Here is a 16,230-nt window from a genome sequence, read left to right on the forward strand (position 1 = left end):
CATTAGCTTTTTTAAAAAGACATATGTGAAAATACTTGTTGATTAAATATATGGCCTCAGCAAAGGGAGAGGAACTAATAAACGCTAGGTCATAGAATTTGCCCCCAAACACACATACTTCTTTGTTTCTTGGAGTGAAGATGTGTGTGCTTTTCCTTTCCATTTGCCCAAGGTCAGAATCCTTGGATTTTGATGATCCTTCTCCCCACTAAACATACAAGACTATACATTGAAAGGACCTGACCTTCCATAGAGCACAGGCCTTAGAACAGGGTTGGAGTTTTTGTTGTTTTTGTTTTTGTTTTTTGTTTTTTGTCTTTTTAAGGAGCTAAGAGCCTACATCTGTATGAATAATCTAAGTAATTAAAAGGAAAAAAAATAGATAATCCAAACCCAGAAATAAAATAAATTTAAATGCAGAAAAATTTCCAACTTATCAGTTGAATGTTTCTAAATTGAAGAATTTTGGCTTCTTGCATTAGGCATTTGTATATCTCCAGCATACATTTTTGAGAACATTTTGTTCTGAAAATTTCCTGTGGGCATTTTTCTCTGTGGGTCTCCAGGTTTCTGAATAAATGTGTTCTTGTTATTGTGTTTACAAATCATGACTGTACTTTAGTCAACCATGGCTTATCTTTGAAGTATAACTAGTACATTGCATTTGCTACATTCTTTCTTCTAGGCTGGATAATCATTAAGGTAACTAGATTGCAGAATATGCTACTTCTAAAAATGTAACAAGATTTTAATTATTTCTGTATTGTATATGTTGTTTGTGGATCTGCTGCTTCTTTTTCCCCATTGATCATAAGGGGCAGAAATTTGATTCCAGGGAACAGTATATGAGGCTTAATCCGGAGTGTGCATGTATTGTTAATGTATGCTTGGGGCCAAATTCAGCTCGAGGAAAATGAGGCCCCATATGCTTAACAGATGCTCTTCTCTTGTTCTCTAGGGTTCCGCTATGGGAGTGATATCATTCCTTTCTCCAAAGTGGATGAGGAACAAATGAAATATAAATCGGAGGGGAAGTGCTTCTCAGTTTTGGGATTTTGTCGATCTTCTCAGGTATAGCGCTTATTCTGCTATTTGTAAACAAAACAAATGAGCTTTGTTCTCATTATTATTTGAGATGGTGTGCTTTTGGTTGGGCCTTTTATTTGTAATATGTATTTATTTCACTTACAGTTTTTCTAAAATGTGATCTAGGGTATTGCTATCTGATTTTTTGAAGATAAAAACCAAGATATAGTGAAGTCAGCATGAATCGGAAGAATAAGTTCAGTTAAAAGTCACTTAACTTTGCTCTTGGTCATAGCTCATGGTAGCCTTAAAGAAACGGCATCCAGTTCTTTGCTACTGTATTGCTTCCTTTAACTGTTAATGTATACTTGAGTGTTTTATAGGAGAGAAGATCTAATTTGGTTTTGAATGACCGTAGACATTAGAATATCATTATTTATGCCAGTCACGCTTCTTCTGATTGCTCACCAAAGAGGTCTAGGATGTGAAACTTGTTCATAAGTCATATATATATTTTTTAATCATTTATTTATATATATATTTTTTCTACTGTACAGCATGGTGACCCAGTTACACATACATGTATACATTCTTTTTTTCACCTTATGTGTTCCATCATAATTAACTAGACAGAGTTCCCAGTGCTACACAGCAGTATCCCATTGCTAAATGCATCCAAAGGCAACATTCTGCATCTATTTACCCCAAGCTCCTAGTCCCTCCCACTCCCTCCCCTTCCCCCTTGGCAACCACAAGTCTATTCTCCAAGTCCATGATTTTCTTTTCTGTGGAAAGGTTCCTTTGTGCCATATATTAGATTCCAGATATAAGTGATAGCATATGGTATTTTTCCTTCTCTTTCTGACTTATTTCACTCAGGATGAGAGTCTCTAGTTCCATCCATGTTGCTGCAAATGGCATTATTTTGTTCTTTTTTATGGCCAAGTAGTATTCCTTTGTGTATATATAGCACATCTTCCTGATCCAATCATCTATCAGTGGACATTTGGGTTGATTCCATGTCTTGGTTATTGTGGATAGAGCTGCAATGAACATGCGGGTGCATGTGTATTTTTTAAGTAGAGTTTTGTCCGGATATATGCCCAAGAGTGGAATTGCTGGGTCATATGGTAGTTCTATGTAGAGTTTTCTAAGGTACCTCCATACTGTTCTCCATAGTGGTTGTACCAGCTTAACATTCCCACCAACAGTGCAGGAGGGTTCCCTTTTCTCCATACTCCCTCCAGCATTTGTTATTTGTGGACTTATTAATGATGGCCATTCTGACTGGTGTGAGATGGTATCTCATGGTAGTTTTGATTTGCATTTCTCTGATAATCAGTGATATTGAGCATTGTTTCAAGTGCTTGTTGGTCATCTGTATATCTTCCTTGGAGAAATGTCTGTTCAGTTCCTTTGCCTATCTTTCAATTGGGTTGTTAGCTTTTTTGCTGTTGAGTTGTATAAGTTGTTTGTATATTTTAGAGATTAGGCCCTTGTCAGTTGTATCATTTGAAACTATTTTCTCCCATTCTGTAAGTTGTCTCTTTGTTTCCTTTTTGGTTTCCTTTGCTGTGAAAAAGCTTGTCAGTTTGATGAGGTCCCATTGGTTTATTTTTGCTTTTATTTCTGTTGCTCTGGGAGACTGACCTGAGAAAACATTTGTAAGGCTGATGTCAGAGAATGTTTTGCCTATGTTCTCTTCCAGAATTTTGATGGTGTCTTGTCTGATATTTAAGTCTTTAAGCCATTTTGAGTTTATTTTTGTGTGTGCTGTGAGGGTGTGTTCTAGTTTCATTGATTTGCATGCAGCTGTCCAGGTTTCCCAGCAATACTTGCTGAAAAGACTTTTTCCCATTGTATGTTCTTGCCTCCTTTGTCAAAGATTAATTGACCATAGGTGTCTGTGTTTATTTTTGTATTCTCTATTCTGTTTCATTGGTCTGTCTGTCTGTTTTGGTACCAGTACCACACTGTCTTGATGACTGTGGCTTTATAATATTGCCTGAAGTCTGGGAGAGAGATGCCTCCTGCTTGGTTTTTGTTCTTCAGAAGAGCTTTGGCAATTCTGGGTCTTTTGTGGTTCCATATAAATTTTTGGATTGTTTGTTGTAGTTCTGTTAAAAATGTCATGGGTAATTTGATAGGGATCGCATTGACTCTGTAGATTGCTTTGGGTAGTATAGCCATTTTTACAGTATTAATTTTTCCAACCCAGGAGCATGGAATATTTTTTCATTTCTTTACATCTTCTTTAATTTCTTTGATTAATATTTTATAGTTCTTGGCATATAAATCCTTTACCTCCTTGGTCAGATGTATTCCCAGGTATTTGATTTTTTGAGGTGCAATTTTAAAAGGTATTGTATTTCTGTATTCCTTGTCTAATATTTCATTGTTAGTATATAGAAACACGACTGATTTCTGAATGTTAATCTTACATCCTGCTACTTTGCTGAATTTGTTGATCAGTTCAAGTAGTTTTTGGGTTGAGTCCTTAGGGTTTTCTATATGTAGTACCATGTCATCTGCATACACTGACAGTTACCTCTTCTCTTCCTATTTGAATGCCTTTTATTTCTTTTGTTTGTCTGATTGCTGTGGCTAGGATTTCCAAAACTATGTTGAATAGCAGTGGTGAGAATGGGCATCCTTGTCTTTTAAATGTCAATACAGAGATACAAAATAGACACAGTGGGGAATGCAGTAATTCACTGAAGGCCATGGGATGCCGTATGCTATCCTAGAAAGGGTTGTTAAAGAATCCCAGAGATATTAGATGAACTGTTCTTGAGGTAGGCAACCAATGAAAATGAATAAACAGACAGTGCATCTTTTCAGGTTCTGTAGGGATGAAGAGATTTTAGTTAGTTCTAGAAGAAGAACTCAAGTGAGAATGATAATAAAAATAAATATTACCCAATATAGCGGATTTGAACTTCTTCATGTTGCTCTAGCATATAGTCCCTTTATAATTCAGTGTTAGAATAATTCAGTGAGATTGGGGAGAATGTTTTTCATATATGTGCAAACTGTCAGATACAGTTTTTTTTTTTTTTGGCTTTTTGCTATTTCTTGGGCCGCTCCCGCGGCATATGGAGGTTCCCAGGCTCGGGGTCGAATCGGAGCTGTAGCCACCGGCCTACGCCAGAGCCACAGCAACGCGAGATCTGAGCCACGTCTGCAACCTACACCACAGCTCACGGCAACACTGGCTCATTAACCCACTGAGCAAGGCCAGGGACCAAACCCGCAACCTCATGGTTCCTAGTCGGATTCGTTAACCACTGCGCCGCGACGGGAACTCCACAATTTTTAAGACTCATAAGCCAAAAACTGGGAGTATTTACTTAAAGTCAGTGCAGGTTTAATGGTGAGAATAAATACTTTTTGGAAGTTGAGAGACTACAGTTCTCTAACAAATTACACTACATATGCTTTTCTTTAAAATTATTTGCTTTGAGAGGCATATAAACTTAAAACTTGTGGTTATTAATGAGTCTTTTCATTAAAACAGAATTTTCATTCAGACCTATTTGTAGAAACTGGCCTGTTGGGAATTGCATCTGGCTAATGCCAGAGAGGCAGAAAAGATTTACCCAAAATACCTGCAAGGGTAATTCAGGACTCAGAAAATTGAAATCACTTGTGCCAGGGTGGGAGTTGGGGGAGGGGTATTTAGTTAAAAGATAAAGCAAGAGTGAGGTGAACAGATTGTACATTTTCTGTGTTGAAAGATGTTTATTAAATTAGAATTAACTTTTAGGTCATGAAGTACTTTCTAAATCAACTTTTTGTTGTTTTTAAGCTCTAAATTATTTTTATCTTAAGTATAATATCAGACAGATAATGAAGATAGTCATAATACCTGCCATTTATTGAGTGATTATAGTATTTCAGTCAGTATATTAAGCATTTTATATAAATTCCCAGTTGATTCTTACTATAACCCTCTTCGGTAGGTGCTGTCATATGTTCTTTCTACGTTAGGAAATTGAGATTTGGAGCTGTTAAATGACTGGCCCAAAGTCACCCAGCTAGAAGATAGTAGAAATGGCTTTTGAACTAGGTCTCTCTGACTCCAAAATTATGCCAATAATCAGCTATAATCTGCCTACCAGATGGACAAGCCTATTTTTGAGTACTCTAATTTTTACATACCTTCTCTCATGTATTATCTTAACAAGTGCATACACATCGTCATAAGGCAGGTGTTCTCCTTGCCAACTAAGATGGAGTATAAGTCTGCACCATCGAATAGACTAAAAATTGTCTTTATTAATATGACATATTTTCTCACAAAGTGAGGGAAACCAACATTTTGGGATTGAGTTGGTTTGAACCTTTTTTTTTTAATTTAATGATTTTTATTTTTTCCATTATAGCTGATTTACAGTGTTCTGTCAGTTTTCTACTGTACAAGGTGACCCAATCACACATACACATATACATTCCTTTTTCTCACATTATCATGCTCCATCATAAGTGACTAGATATATTTCCCTGTGCTATACAGCAGGATCTCATTGCTTATCCATTCCAAAGGCAATAGTTTGCATCTATTAATCCCAAATTCCCAGTCCATCCCACTCCTTCCCCCTTCCCCTTGGCAACCACAAGTGTTCTCCATGTCCATGATTTTCTTTTCTGTGGAGAGGTTCATTTGTGTCATATATTAGGTTCCAGATATTAGTAAAATAATATGGTATTTGTCTTTCTCTTTCTGATGTACTTCACTTAGCATGAGAGTCTCTAGTTCCATCCATGTTGCTGCAAATGGCATTGTTTTGTTCTTTTTTATGGCTGAGTAGTATTCCATCATGTATATATACCACGTTGTCTTAATCCAATCATCTGTCATGGACATTTAGGTTGTTTCCATGTCCTGGCTGTTGTGAATAATGCTGCAGTGGATGTTCGGGTGCATGTATCTTTTTCAAGGAAAGTTTTGTCTGGATATATGCCCAAGAGTAGGATTGCTGGGTCATATGGTAGTTCTATATATAGTTTTTGAAACTTTTCATTATATGAAATAGGTTTATGGTTTTGTTTTTGTTTATTTTGAATTGAGTTGCTCTTCTGTTTTAAATTTTCAAGAATCTTTTTATTTTGTCTTCTTTCAAGTTGTTAGTGTTCATATCTAATTATAGGATTGATAAGAATTTAGCCAGAATTTCCCCAAATGTCCGGCTATCCTTTGAGAAGTTATCTAGGTGCCTTAGAAGATACCATTCACTGTTCTTTAATTAATCAAGAACTAGTATAGATTCCAATAGGAGGGCTGATCTCTATGAATGAAGCAAACTAAAAATATAGGATTATTCTCATATTTCTTCAAATGGGGAATAGAAGTGAAGATGGAGGGTATTTAAATTATATGGCCCTCACCCCCATAGTTTTGAGACTGCATCTTCTTGAGCTGCTGTTCCTGTGAAAATGCTCACAATTTCTCAGCTTTAGAGATGGGAGGGCAGGAAAAAACATTTGAGAAGCATTGCCTATGCAGCATATGGTGCGTTCTTATAAAAGCTCCAGACTCAAGATAACAGAGATTGGAAAGATGTTGATCTTGGTTGGGAGATGCAAGTGGTTATAATATTTGGAACTCTTCAGTGTCCATTTTCTAATCTCTGCCTTCTCTGCTACTCTGGTAGTTAAGTAACTTAAAAGACACATAGTACTTATTTTTGGTTTAACTAGTTTCCCTTCTTCCAGTCCTATCTCTCTCTGATTAGTTCTTCACTCTAGTCTCTTTGTACTTCATCAGTGCCTTGTCATTGCCTTTAGGATGTGATCCAAAACCACTTAACTTTGCTCATAAGAGGTTTCTTGATCTGATCTTTGCTAATCTTGTTGATATAACTTCAGCTTTCCCCTTGCACTGCGGCACTGTGCTACTCTGAAAGCAGTTCCCCAAATGTCCTATGTGTTTATGTCACTCCAGACTGGCTCACACTCTTATCTCTGACGAGGTCACTTGTGCCCATACTTTGATCTTAGTTCCTACACATCCTTTAGGTCTTGACTTAGGTGTCACCATTCGTAGAAGCCTTCATTGTCTCTTGCTGACTAAGCTAGCTGCCCTTCTTTTATGCTCCCATAGCACTGATCTATAATGCTACACTCCTGTGCACTGGTAGCAGTGTGTGGTAGTATTCCATTGCAGGTAATTTCATATTTATCTGTCTAAGCTCCTCATGACAAGTCTATGTCATATTTATTATTGTGTTTATCGTGTCAAAAACACTGTTTGACATAAACCAGGCTCTCATTTATTTATTGTGTTTAATTAATTTGAGTGTCAAGTAATAAGTTGTTTCTAGTACCAATGTACCAATAAATATTTTTCAGTAAGAGCATTTTGAATAGAATTTCTTAATAACATGTAGCATTATGTTTTTTTTGTGTTACTTATCTTGGATAAAAACCAGTTCTTTTCCCCACTTATTCTTGTAGGTCCACAGGAAATATTTTATGGGAAATCAAGTTCTAAAGGTCTTTGCAGCAAAAGATGATGAGGTGAGTTGACAGTAGCTTTTTGAGGTAGTGCCATGGGATTGTCATTTTAAGTGAGTTGTTTGTGGCTTTTACAGTTTAAAATGACATTAATTCTTGCAATGGCAATGGGAAAACTCACTGTCCTTTAACTCTGAAAATGGAAAAATAATAAATCAATTTGTCATAGCATGAGCACAAGGCTTGAGGACATAGTCCTGCAATTGGAGACCAGGTGAGTATTAATTTTGAACAAATGCATTTAGGTATGGAAATCTCATGGTCACATGTTCAGGAAGGTTGGGGTCAGGTTAACACAGTCTTTTTCTTTTTTTCTTCTTTTCTTTTTTTTTTGTCTTTTTTGCCTTTTCTAGAGCTGCTCCGATGGCATATGGAGGTTCCCAGGCTAGGGGTCTAATTGGAGCTGCAGCCACTGGCCTACGCCACAGCCACAGCATCGCGGGATCTGAGTCTTGTCTGCAACCTACACTGCAGCTCACAGCAACGCCGGATCCTTAACCCACTGAGCAAGGCCAGGGATCGAACCTGCTATCTCATGGTTCCTAGTCGGATTCATTAACCACTGCGCAATGACAGGAACTCCAACACATTCTTTTTCATAAACAGAACATTTAGTGCTGGCTGAAGCATCCTGGAGATGAGTGTCACTGACTTGCTGGACCACTTCCATCATTGAAAAATTGGTCTTATCTCACTACTCTCTTTTCACCCTTTTCCTACCTCCTTAAGAGATTCTACTTTCAGACTGGTTACTGCCTGGCTGACAACCCATGACTGTTGCATCCTACACTCATACCTGCCCTCTCTATAAATAATTTCTATGTAGTCTTCAAGTAGGAACTTGTTGTTTCCTCGGAGATGTTGATGTTAACTGGAAGATTACTATCTAGTGTCTGTTTAAGACTGCTTACTCATTAAGTTCAGAAGTTGTTTGCATTTGGAACTGGTAAACTGGAGGTACAAGACTTGTTTGGAGTGCAGGGAAGGGTGCTGGTTTAAGTGATCTAGTCCTCTTTTTTGCTTCACTTTTGAAGGGTAGCTGACTGCTAATTTAGTGAATGGAGATGCTGTTATCCTATTAGAACAGTAGAATTGGAGAAGAAAATGCTTGGCTTCCACTCAGTACTGAAAGGATTCATTAGAGCACTGTAGGCATATATGAATCCTCAGATTTGAGAATCCTAGTTTATGCATTTCTTCTGAATCAAATTATTTTGGGAATCATGCAGTTCTGATATGTAGTGTCAACACAGCTACCTACTATGTTTCTAACATCTACTGAAGTTTTAACTCCAATTTATCGTCCCTTCTCCGTTTTCTGATCCCTTCATGTGATTGCTGGGTCTGTAATGAGGAAAGACACATCGCAGAGCTGTGCTGACACATGTGATCATCTAGACTTGCCAGCTCTAGCCCAGGGCAGCGTTGTAGCTGTGTAATTCAAATCCTGCCTCATACTGACTCTACAGATCGCAGGACACTTTGAGTCACTCAAGAAAAAAAAATTCCATCTACTAATGGTAAAAGGCTACTTGGTGGTGTCAGTTCTTGATGTCATAATAAAAGAATAATAGGGATGGAAATTCTATAAAATTGGATTGTGGTGATCATTGTACAACTATAAATGTAATAAATTCATTGAGTAATAAAAAAAGAAATTATGAAACCCTAAAAAAAAAGAAGAAGAAGAAATATTAACTAATTGGAACTTATAAGTAAGGGGAGTAAAGAAACTATATCATATGAGGCCTTTCAGTAAAAGACTGCACGGAGAAGACTTGTGTAGGTAGGTAGGGGAGTAGGAGGGATGAGAAACATATTAGTCTTCTTCAGATACTTAGAGGATTTTCACTTGGAATGGAAACTCAACTGTGCTTCCTACCAGAGGGTAAATTAGAGCCAACAAGTGGTAGTTTGGTTCAAGATGAAGAATTATTTTATCAACAAGGATTGCTGTCTCTAAATGGATTGGTTCCTTGTGAGATGGTCGGATCCCCATTCCTATAGATCACCATTCCTATAGGTTCTAAGCAGAATCTCCCACCAGTCAGATGTTGGGAAGGGGAATTCCCTCATCAAGTAGATTGTGAAACTAGATGAATACTTTTGTTTTTCAACTCAAATATTCTATGAGTCTATGAATAATTCATTTTTTCAGATGTTTTCTTTGGTCATTAGTATGTTTGGGGTTTTTTTGGCATAGAGAATCTACACTTTGATGTGCTGTTTTGCTCTGCGTTTGGAAGAGAAGGGGAGAAGAGAAAGAGAAGGAAATGGAGTTTTAGTTGAGTTTCCCACAGGTGTAGTATTGTGTGATAATATAGCGGCCATTCACACATCCGTCCTTCCTGCCTTTAAATATCCCAGTTTGTCTTGTCAAAGCCACCCAAATAAAAACTTGCAAGCAAATTGGGAGTAATCACTTCTTCAGTTTGCCTTAGTGCTTATCTGGTCTCCCTTATAAGGGACTTGTTAGAATATACACATTCTGTACTTGGTACATATCCCATTTCTAGTAAAGAAGGTATTAGCTCAGTGAAGTAGTGGCATCAACTTTGTTTTCTTACAGGGCCTAAGACAGTGCCTAGTGAAGAGTAGACACTAAGTAAACATTCCCCGAATTGAACTGAAAAAGTAATTCATTGTGAAATCTGTAGAGATTTTGATGGCATGGTATATGACAGTATAGGTTTTCCACGGAGGAGATGGGAATACACATAGCTAACTTTGACAAAGTTTAGCTGTAACACCGAGAAAAGTACAAAGTGGGGAATAATGGAGAGAGAGAGAGTGGATGAAAGAAAATCTGAAATGGAGAGCTTGTCAATTTACTGAGCCTTGAATTTGGGTTAGAAGCTTGAGAGCCAGAGATTTGGAGAGGGCACGCTAGCTAGGAGGAAAGCGTACCAGTGAAAAGCTCTCAAGGACAGAGAGTACAAGACTTGCCCAGGAATAACGATCAGCTTACTGAGGTTGGGATAGAGGAACCCTGGGAGGTTCTTATGGAAGAGAATGACGTGATCAGCTCTAGGAACAGGAGAGGCAGTGGTGGAAGAGAATAGATAGAATTTGAAAGATACGTAGAGATAGAATTGGTAGAGTTTGGTGAACACTTGAAGTGAGGGATGGTAAGGAGAAATTATATCAAAGACATTAGGACTTTTCCTTTGGTGGACTGCAAGGTGAGGGTAGTGGAACTGGGGAGTACAGGAGGAAAAAAGGGGAAGGATAGTAAGCTTAGTTATGGTCATGGACAGTTTGAGATACCCGAGTTACCTACCAGCTAGTAGACAGTAGAAGTCTGAATCTTAGCAGAGTTTTAAAGCTGAATATTTAGATTTTATTGTTGTCGTTTTGCTGCACCTGCATCCCAGGCCAGGGATTGAACCCAAGCCACAGCAGTGACAACACTGGATCCAGCACCACAAGGGAACTCCTGCAAATAAAGATTTTTGATTCATGAATTCATGGGACTGAATAAAAATAAATAATCCTCAAGTAGATTTGGAGAGACAGGCCAAGAGTAGAGTTTCGAGTTTAGTTGAAAGAAAAGAGTTGGAGAAGCAGGGGTCCACAGAAGTAGAATAATCAGGGGAGAGTATTGTTTCTGAAGCCAAAGAAGGAGGAAGTGTAGAGACAGGGGCGATCAGAGGCTCAAAAGTCAAACAAATAGAATGCGAACCAAGGGTTTGGTAATTTGGAGCCCATGGGGGACTTCAGAGGATGATTTCAGTAAGGAAGTGGAATTAATAGCTGGATTAGATTGAAGATTACGTATGGTCTAAGCAGTGAAACAGCAAGATTATTATTTCATGAAATTTGAAGATGAAGGGAAGAAAGATACAGAGAGGGGCAAAGAAAGATTTTGTTTAGAGAGAGTGAGGCTATGAATTCAGAGAAGGCTGATTGAAGGGATGAGGGAGGAGATTTAGATAATGAAGTTCCAGGAGAAGTGCAGTAATTGCAAGAAAGTGCAAGTGTGTCCAGCGCGGCCTTAAAATGGGTAGAGGGGTACTTAAAAAAAATCTGAAACAGGAAAAAGGTGGATAACAATCTTAACTGAAAATTCTCACGTGTTGGATATGTGTTAATACAAGTATCTTTCTTACTAGGCAGCAGCAGTTGCCCTTTCCTCCTTGATACATGCTCTGGACGAATTAGACATGGTGGCCGTAGTTCGATACGCCTATGACAAAAAAGCTAATCCCCAAGTTGGCGTGGCTTTTCCCTATATCAAGGATGCCTATGAGGTAAAACCTGCAGGTCTTTTATTCATACTAATTGTCCCCCCTTCTGTTCCTTTATACTAAACAGTACTTATTGAAATGTTAGCATGCATGGGACTTACTTGGGGAATCTTGTTAAGATGCAGGTTCTAATTCTGTAGGTCTGTGATGGGGGCCTGAGAGTCTGCATTTCTCACCAATTCTCAAATAATGCTGAAGCTGCAGGTTCTGATTCTGTAGGTCTGGGGTGGGGCCTGAGAGTCTGCATTTCTCACCAATTCCCAAATAATGCTGAAGCTGCTGATCTGTGAACCATTCTTTTCACACAATGAAGAACATAAATTATAAAAGCATGCAAGGAGCTTTTTATTAATCAGTAAAGGTTAACTATGACCTTCTGTGGGTCCAATCCAGTGACCTCTCTGTTCTCATCCTTCTTGACTTCTCAGAACCTAGAGGGAATACAGATTACCTCCCTTTTCACAGAAGCTTTTATTGTGAATAGAGGTTGAGGGAACAATTTTGTCGTGATCCTGACAAAATATTTAGGGCTCTCCTGTTTAAAATATAGATCTAGATTCCTTGCCATTTTCCTATTAGAAACTTTCTGTGGCAGAAGTGGGGTGAGAAGGCAGATATCTTGACTTCCACGTCAGCCTGTCAGTTACTATTTGTTGTATTGGTCATGCATTTTGCAGATATACTTCGATAGTCTTTGAAGCGTTCCTTTTATGTTTAATATTCCTTGTACTGTTTGCAATTGTACAATTTCCTTGTACAGCTAATCATAGAAATCAGAACACTTTACTTTCCCATGTCCTAGACTGGAGCTGTCTGATTTTTGAAAAACTTCTGTTGTGCCACTTTCACAGTATTTGAGACTAGTTTGAAATGCTTCCATTAATTCAGCTGTTTCTGCTTTTACCTGCCCTCTTTCTCATTAGTGTTTAGTGTACATCCAGCTGCCTTTCATGGAAGACTTGCGGCAGTACATGTTTTCATCCTTGAAAAATAACAAGAAATGCACTCCCACAGGTGAGTTTATTTCCATGTTGCTCACCTATTGGCTCTAAACACAGACTATTTTTGGGAAATCACCCGTCTGCAGTCATTGTTTGGGGCTAGGATTTCACAGGGTGGGATTATAGTTGACCCTTGAACAATGACGGGGTTAGGGGCAGTAACAGCCCCCACCCCTTTTCACCCCAGGTCCAAAATCTGCATATACCTCAATAGTTGACCCTCTGTGTCTGCAGTTCTGCATCTGTGGATTCATCCGATCTCACATTGTGTCGTTATGTAGAACACATACATTCATAATCCATGTTAAGTGGATCTGAGCATTTCAAACCCATGTTGTTCAAGGGTCAACTGTAGTTGGACTCTAGTCCCACTCATCTGCGGCAATGATGAAGGTGACTCTTAGCCAGCAGTAGGAATAGGTTTGCCCCAAACTCTCCAAACATTCTCTAGTTCCCCCTTCTGATGTAGAGCTTATCTCCAGGGAGCAGCTGGCTGGAAATGGATGTGCATTCTCCAGTTGTGAGCAGAAGGTTTGCCCTCTGCTCAAGTGAATTGACTGTGGTATCAAAACTGTGGCTGCCGTCCTGCATAGAATATGATATGACTCTGAACCAAAAAGTGACAGTGCTGGAGATTTTCTCTTTGCCCATTTTTCATAGTTTACATTAACAGTCCCAAGTCCTGGTGTTCCTTCTTGCCAGGAGTTACTGGGAGCTTAGTGAGAAGAGGGCTTTATTAAACATCTGGCTGCTAATGTCAGGGTGCTACACAAAATGATTCTCACAGACACAGATCCTGTCTTCCTGAGATCTCACAGTTTAAGACAGTTCTCATAAAATAACAATAGTGGGCTTAGAGTAGAGAACACACCATAAAGAACACAGAATGATGAGTATATGTTTCAGTTTACCAGTTTAAATCTGTGTCAGTGTGGGAGTGGGGAATTGTGCAGTGAGTCTCAGAACTGGGTTCTCTCTCTGTGTTGGGAGCAGTGCGCAGGAGAAAAGCCAAGAACCACATGGGCCCCTAGGGCTCTGTTTCTTCAGTTTCTTCTAGAAAAGAGTCTCTGTGTCATGTGAAGCCAGGCATGGACTTGAATGTGTAGAAGGTGCCAGCGTTTCCACGGTATTCTGTTTCTACCTCTTGCTAATTCCAAACTTAAATGAGAAGAGCAGTTTTAAAAGGAGAACTTTGGAGTTCCCGTCGTGGCACAGCAGAAACGAATCCGACTAGGAATCATGAGGTTGCGAGTTTGATCCCTGGCCTCGCTCAGTGGGTTAAGGATCTGGTGTTGCCGTGAGCTGTGGTGTAGGTCGCAGACGTGGCTCCGATCTGGTGTTACTGTGGCTCTGGTGTAGGCTGGCAGCAACAGCTCTGATTAGACCCCTAGCCTGGGAACCTCCATGTCTTTTTAGTACAGCCCTAAAAAGACAAAAGGCAAAAAAAAAAAAAAAAAGAGAACTTTGTTGAGAGATTACCTTATAGATATAAATCCCTCAGGATCTGAAACATTAAATATTTTTCAATCTATTGATTTATTTTCTGTTAGTTGACATTTTTGTTTGCACTTGTTCCACTGGAAAAACAGATCATTAAAATTGTTTGGCATGTTTCCCAAGTCATCATTTATGTAGGGGTGTGCAGTGCCAGAGTGATCTGGCTTGATAGCAGATGGAAATCACCAAATGTTCATGCACACAGGTGCCACCTCCTTCCTATTGCCAGGTGGACCCTGCAGTAGTCAGCTTAAGATGGTGATGGCTATAATGGCCCTGAAACTTCCAAAAATGTGGTAGAAATGTCTCAAGATAAATATCTGTATGCCCTTTGAGTTTGTAGTAGCTGTCCAAAAAGTGATGTTTGAAAAGGTGAAGAATAGAAGCATAATGGATTTTTAGGAACTGCTTACTCTTTTCCACCTTTTCTCTAGTGATTGTTAAAGATCCAAATCAGCCTTTAACAGCTGAACTGCTGAATCAGCAGAATGAAATTTATACGTGGTAGTTTAGGTAGAAGCATTTTGGGAGAGTGGCCTTTCGTCCACATTGCTTTGGGCTGTGCCATTTTCCCTGACTTGGTAGATTTTTTATTGGGGTGCACTTGCTTTCGGGTTTGGTATTTGGTGAGACATGAAGAAGATGTCATGTTTCTGCTCTCAGGGATCTTTAGGCTTTGAATGGAGTGTGTAAGACATGTAAGCAGGACATATTTCCAAAGAAGATATGCAGATAACCAACAGATACAATAAAAGGTGCTCAACCATTACCAGTCATCAGGGAAATGCAAATTAAAACCACAATGAGATCAACTCACACCTGTCAGAAAAGCTGTTACCAAAAAGATAACAAATAGCACATGTTGGCAAGGATGTAGAGAAAAGGGAACCTTTGTCACTGTTGTTGGGAATGTAAATTGGTACAACCACTATGGAAAACAGTATGGAGAGTTCTCAAAAAATTAAAACAGAACTACCATATGATCCACTGATTCTGGCTTCTGAGTATTTTCCCAAGGAAAACAAAACACTAATTCAAAAAGATATATACATGCCTATGTTTATTGCCACAGTATGATTATTTTTTTCCTTTTTAGGGCTGCACCCACAGCGTGTGGAAGTTTCCAGGCTAGGGGTCGAATCAGAGCTGCAGCTGCCAGCCTACACTACAGCCACAGCAACACCAGATCCTTAACCCTCTGAGCGAGGCCAGGGATTGAACCCATGTCCTCATGGATACTAGTCTGCTTCTTAACCTGCTGAGCCACAGCAGGAACTGCCATTGCCACGTTATTTGCAATAGTCAAAGTATGGAAGCAACCTAAGTGTTGTCCGTTGATAGATGAATGGATGAAGATGTGGTATATATACAATGGAGTATTAAAATCGGCTATAAAAAAGAATGAAATCTTACCCTTTGTGACAACATGGATGGAGCTAGGAGGTATTTTTCTCAGTGAAATAAGTCAGAGAAAGAAAATACCACATGATTTCACTTATATGTGGAATCTAAAAAACAAAAGAAACGAACAAACAAACAGACTCATAGATACAGAAAACAAACTGGGGGGAAAAGGAACTGGAAGTTTCCAGAGGGGAGTAGAGTAAGGGGATGAATGAGATAGGTGAGGGAGATTAAGAAACTTCTAGTTATAAAATAAATAAGTCCAAGGATAAAATGTACAGTATGGGGAATTATAGTCAATAATATTGTAATAACTTTTTACAGTGACAGGTGGTAACTAGACTTACTGTGTTGATCATTTTGTAATGTACAGAAACATTGAATCACTATCTTATACACCTGGAACTAACATAGGTCAATTATACTTCAATTTAAAAAAAAAGATGTGCATGTGGGTCTGTGTGATTGGTGTCCTGAGGTTTGTGAGAGGAAAAAAAAACTCATTCTGACTTGCGGTGATTGTAAAGGAATCCACTTAC

The 16,230-nt window shown here is 38.8% G+C and overlaps 1 protein-coding gene across 4 annotated transcripts in view; it reads left to right on the plus strand.

Annotated features, from left to right (window-relative positions):
* XRCC5 (X-ray repair cross complementing 5) overlaps nt 1-16,230 on the plus strand; it is a 97,032-nt gene that overhangs the window by 20,999 nt on the left and 59,803 nt on the right. For all 4 annotated transcript variants that reach the window (XM_003133649.5, XM_021076277.1, XM_005672177.3 and 1 more), the window contains 4 exons: nt 959-1,071; nt 7,483-7,545; nt 11,655-11,792; nt 12,713-12,803. In XM_003133649.5, coding sequence (XP_003133697.3) covers nt 959-1,071; nt 7,483-7,545; nt 11,655-11,792; nt 12,713-12,803 — 405 coding nt within the window. The remainder of the gene's footprint in view (nt 1-958; nt 1,072-7,482; nt 7,546-11,654; nt 11,793-12,712; nt 12,804-16,230) is intronic.

Source organism: Sus scrofa, chromosome 15 (assembly GCF_000003025.6).
Source record: "Sus scrofa isolate TJ Tabasco breed Duroc chromosome 15, Sscrofa11.1, whole genome shotgun sequence".
In the NCBI taxonomy this organism is placed as follows: domain Eukaryota; kingdom Metazoa; phylum Chordata; class Mammalia; order Artiodactyla; family Suidae; genus Sus; species Sus scrofa.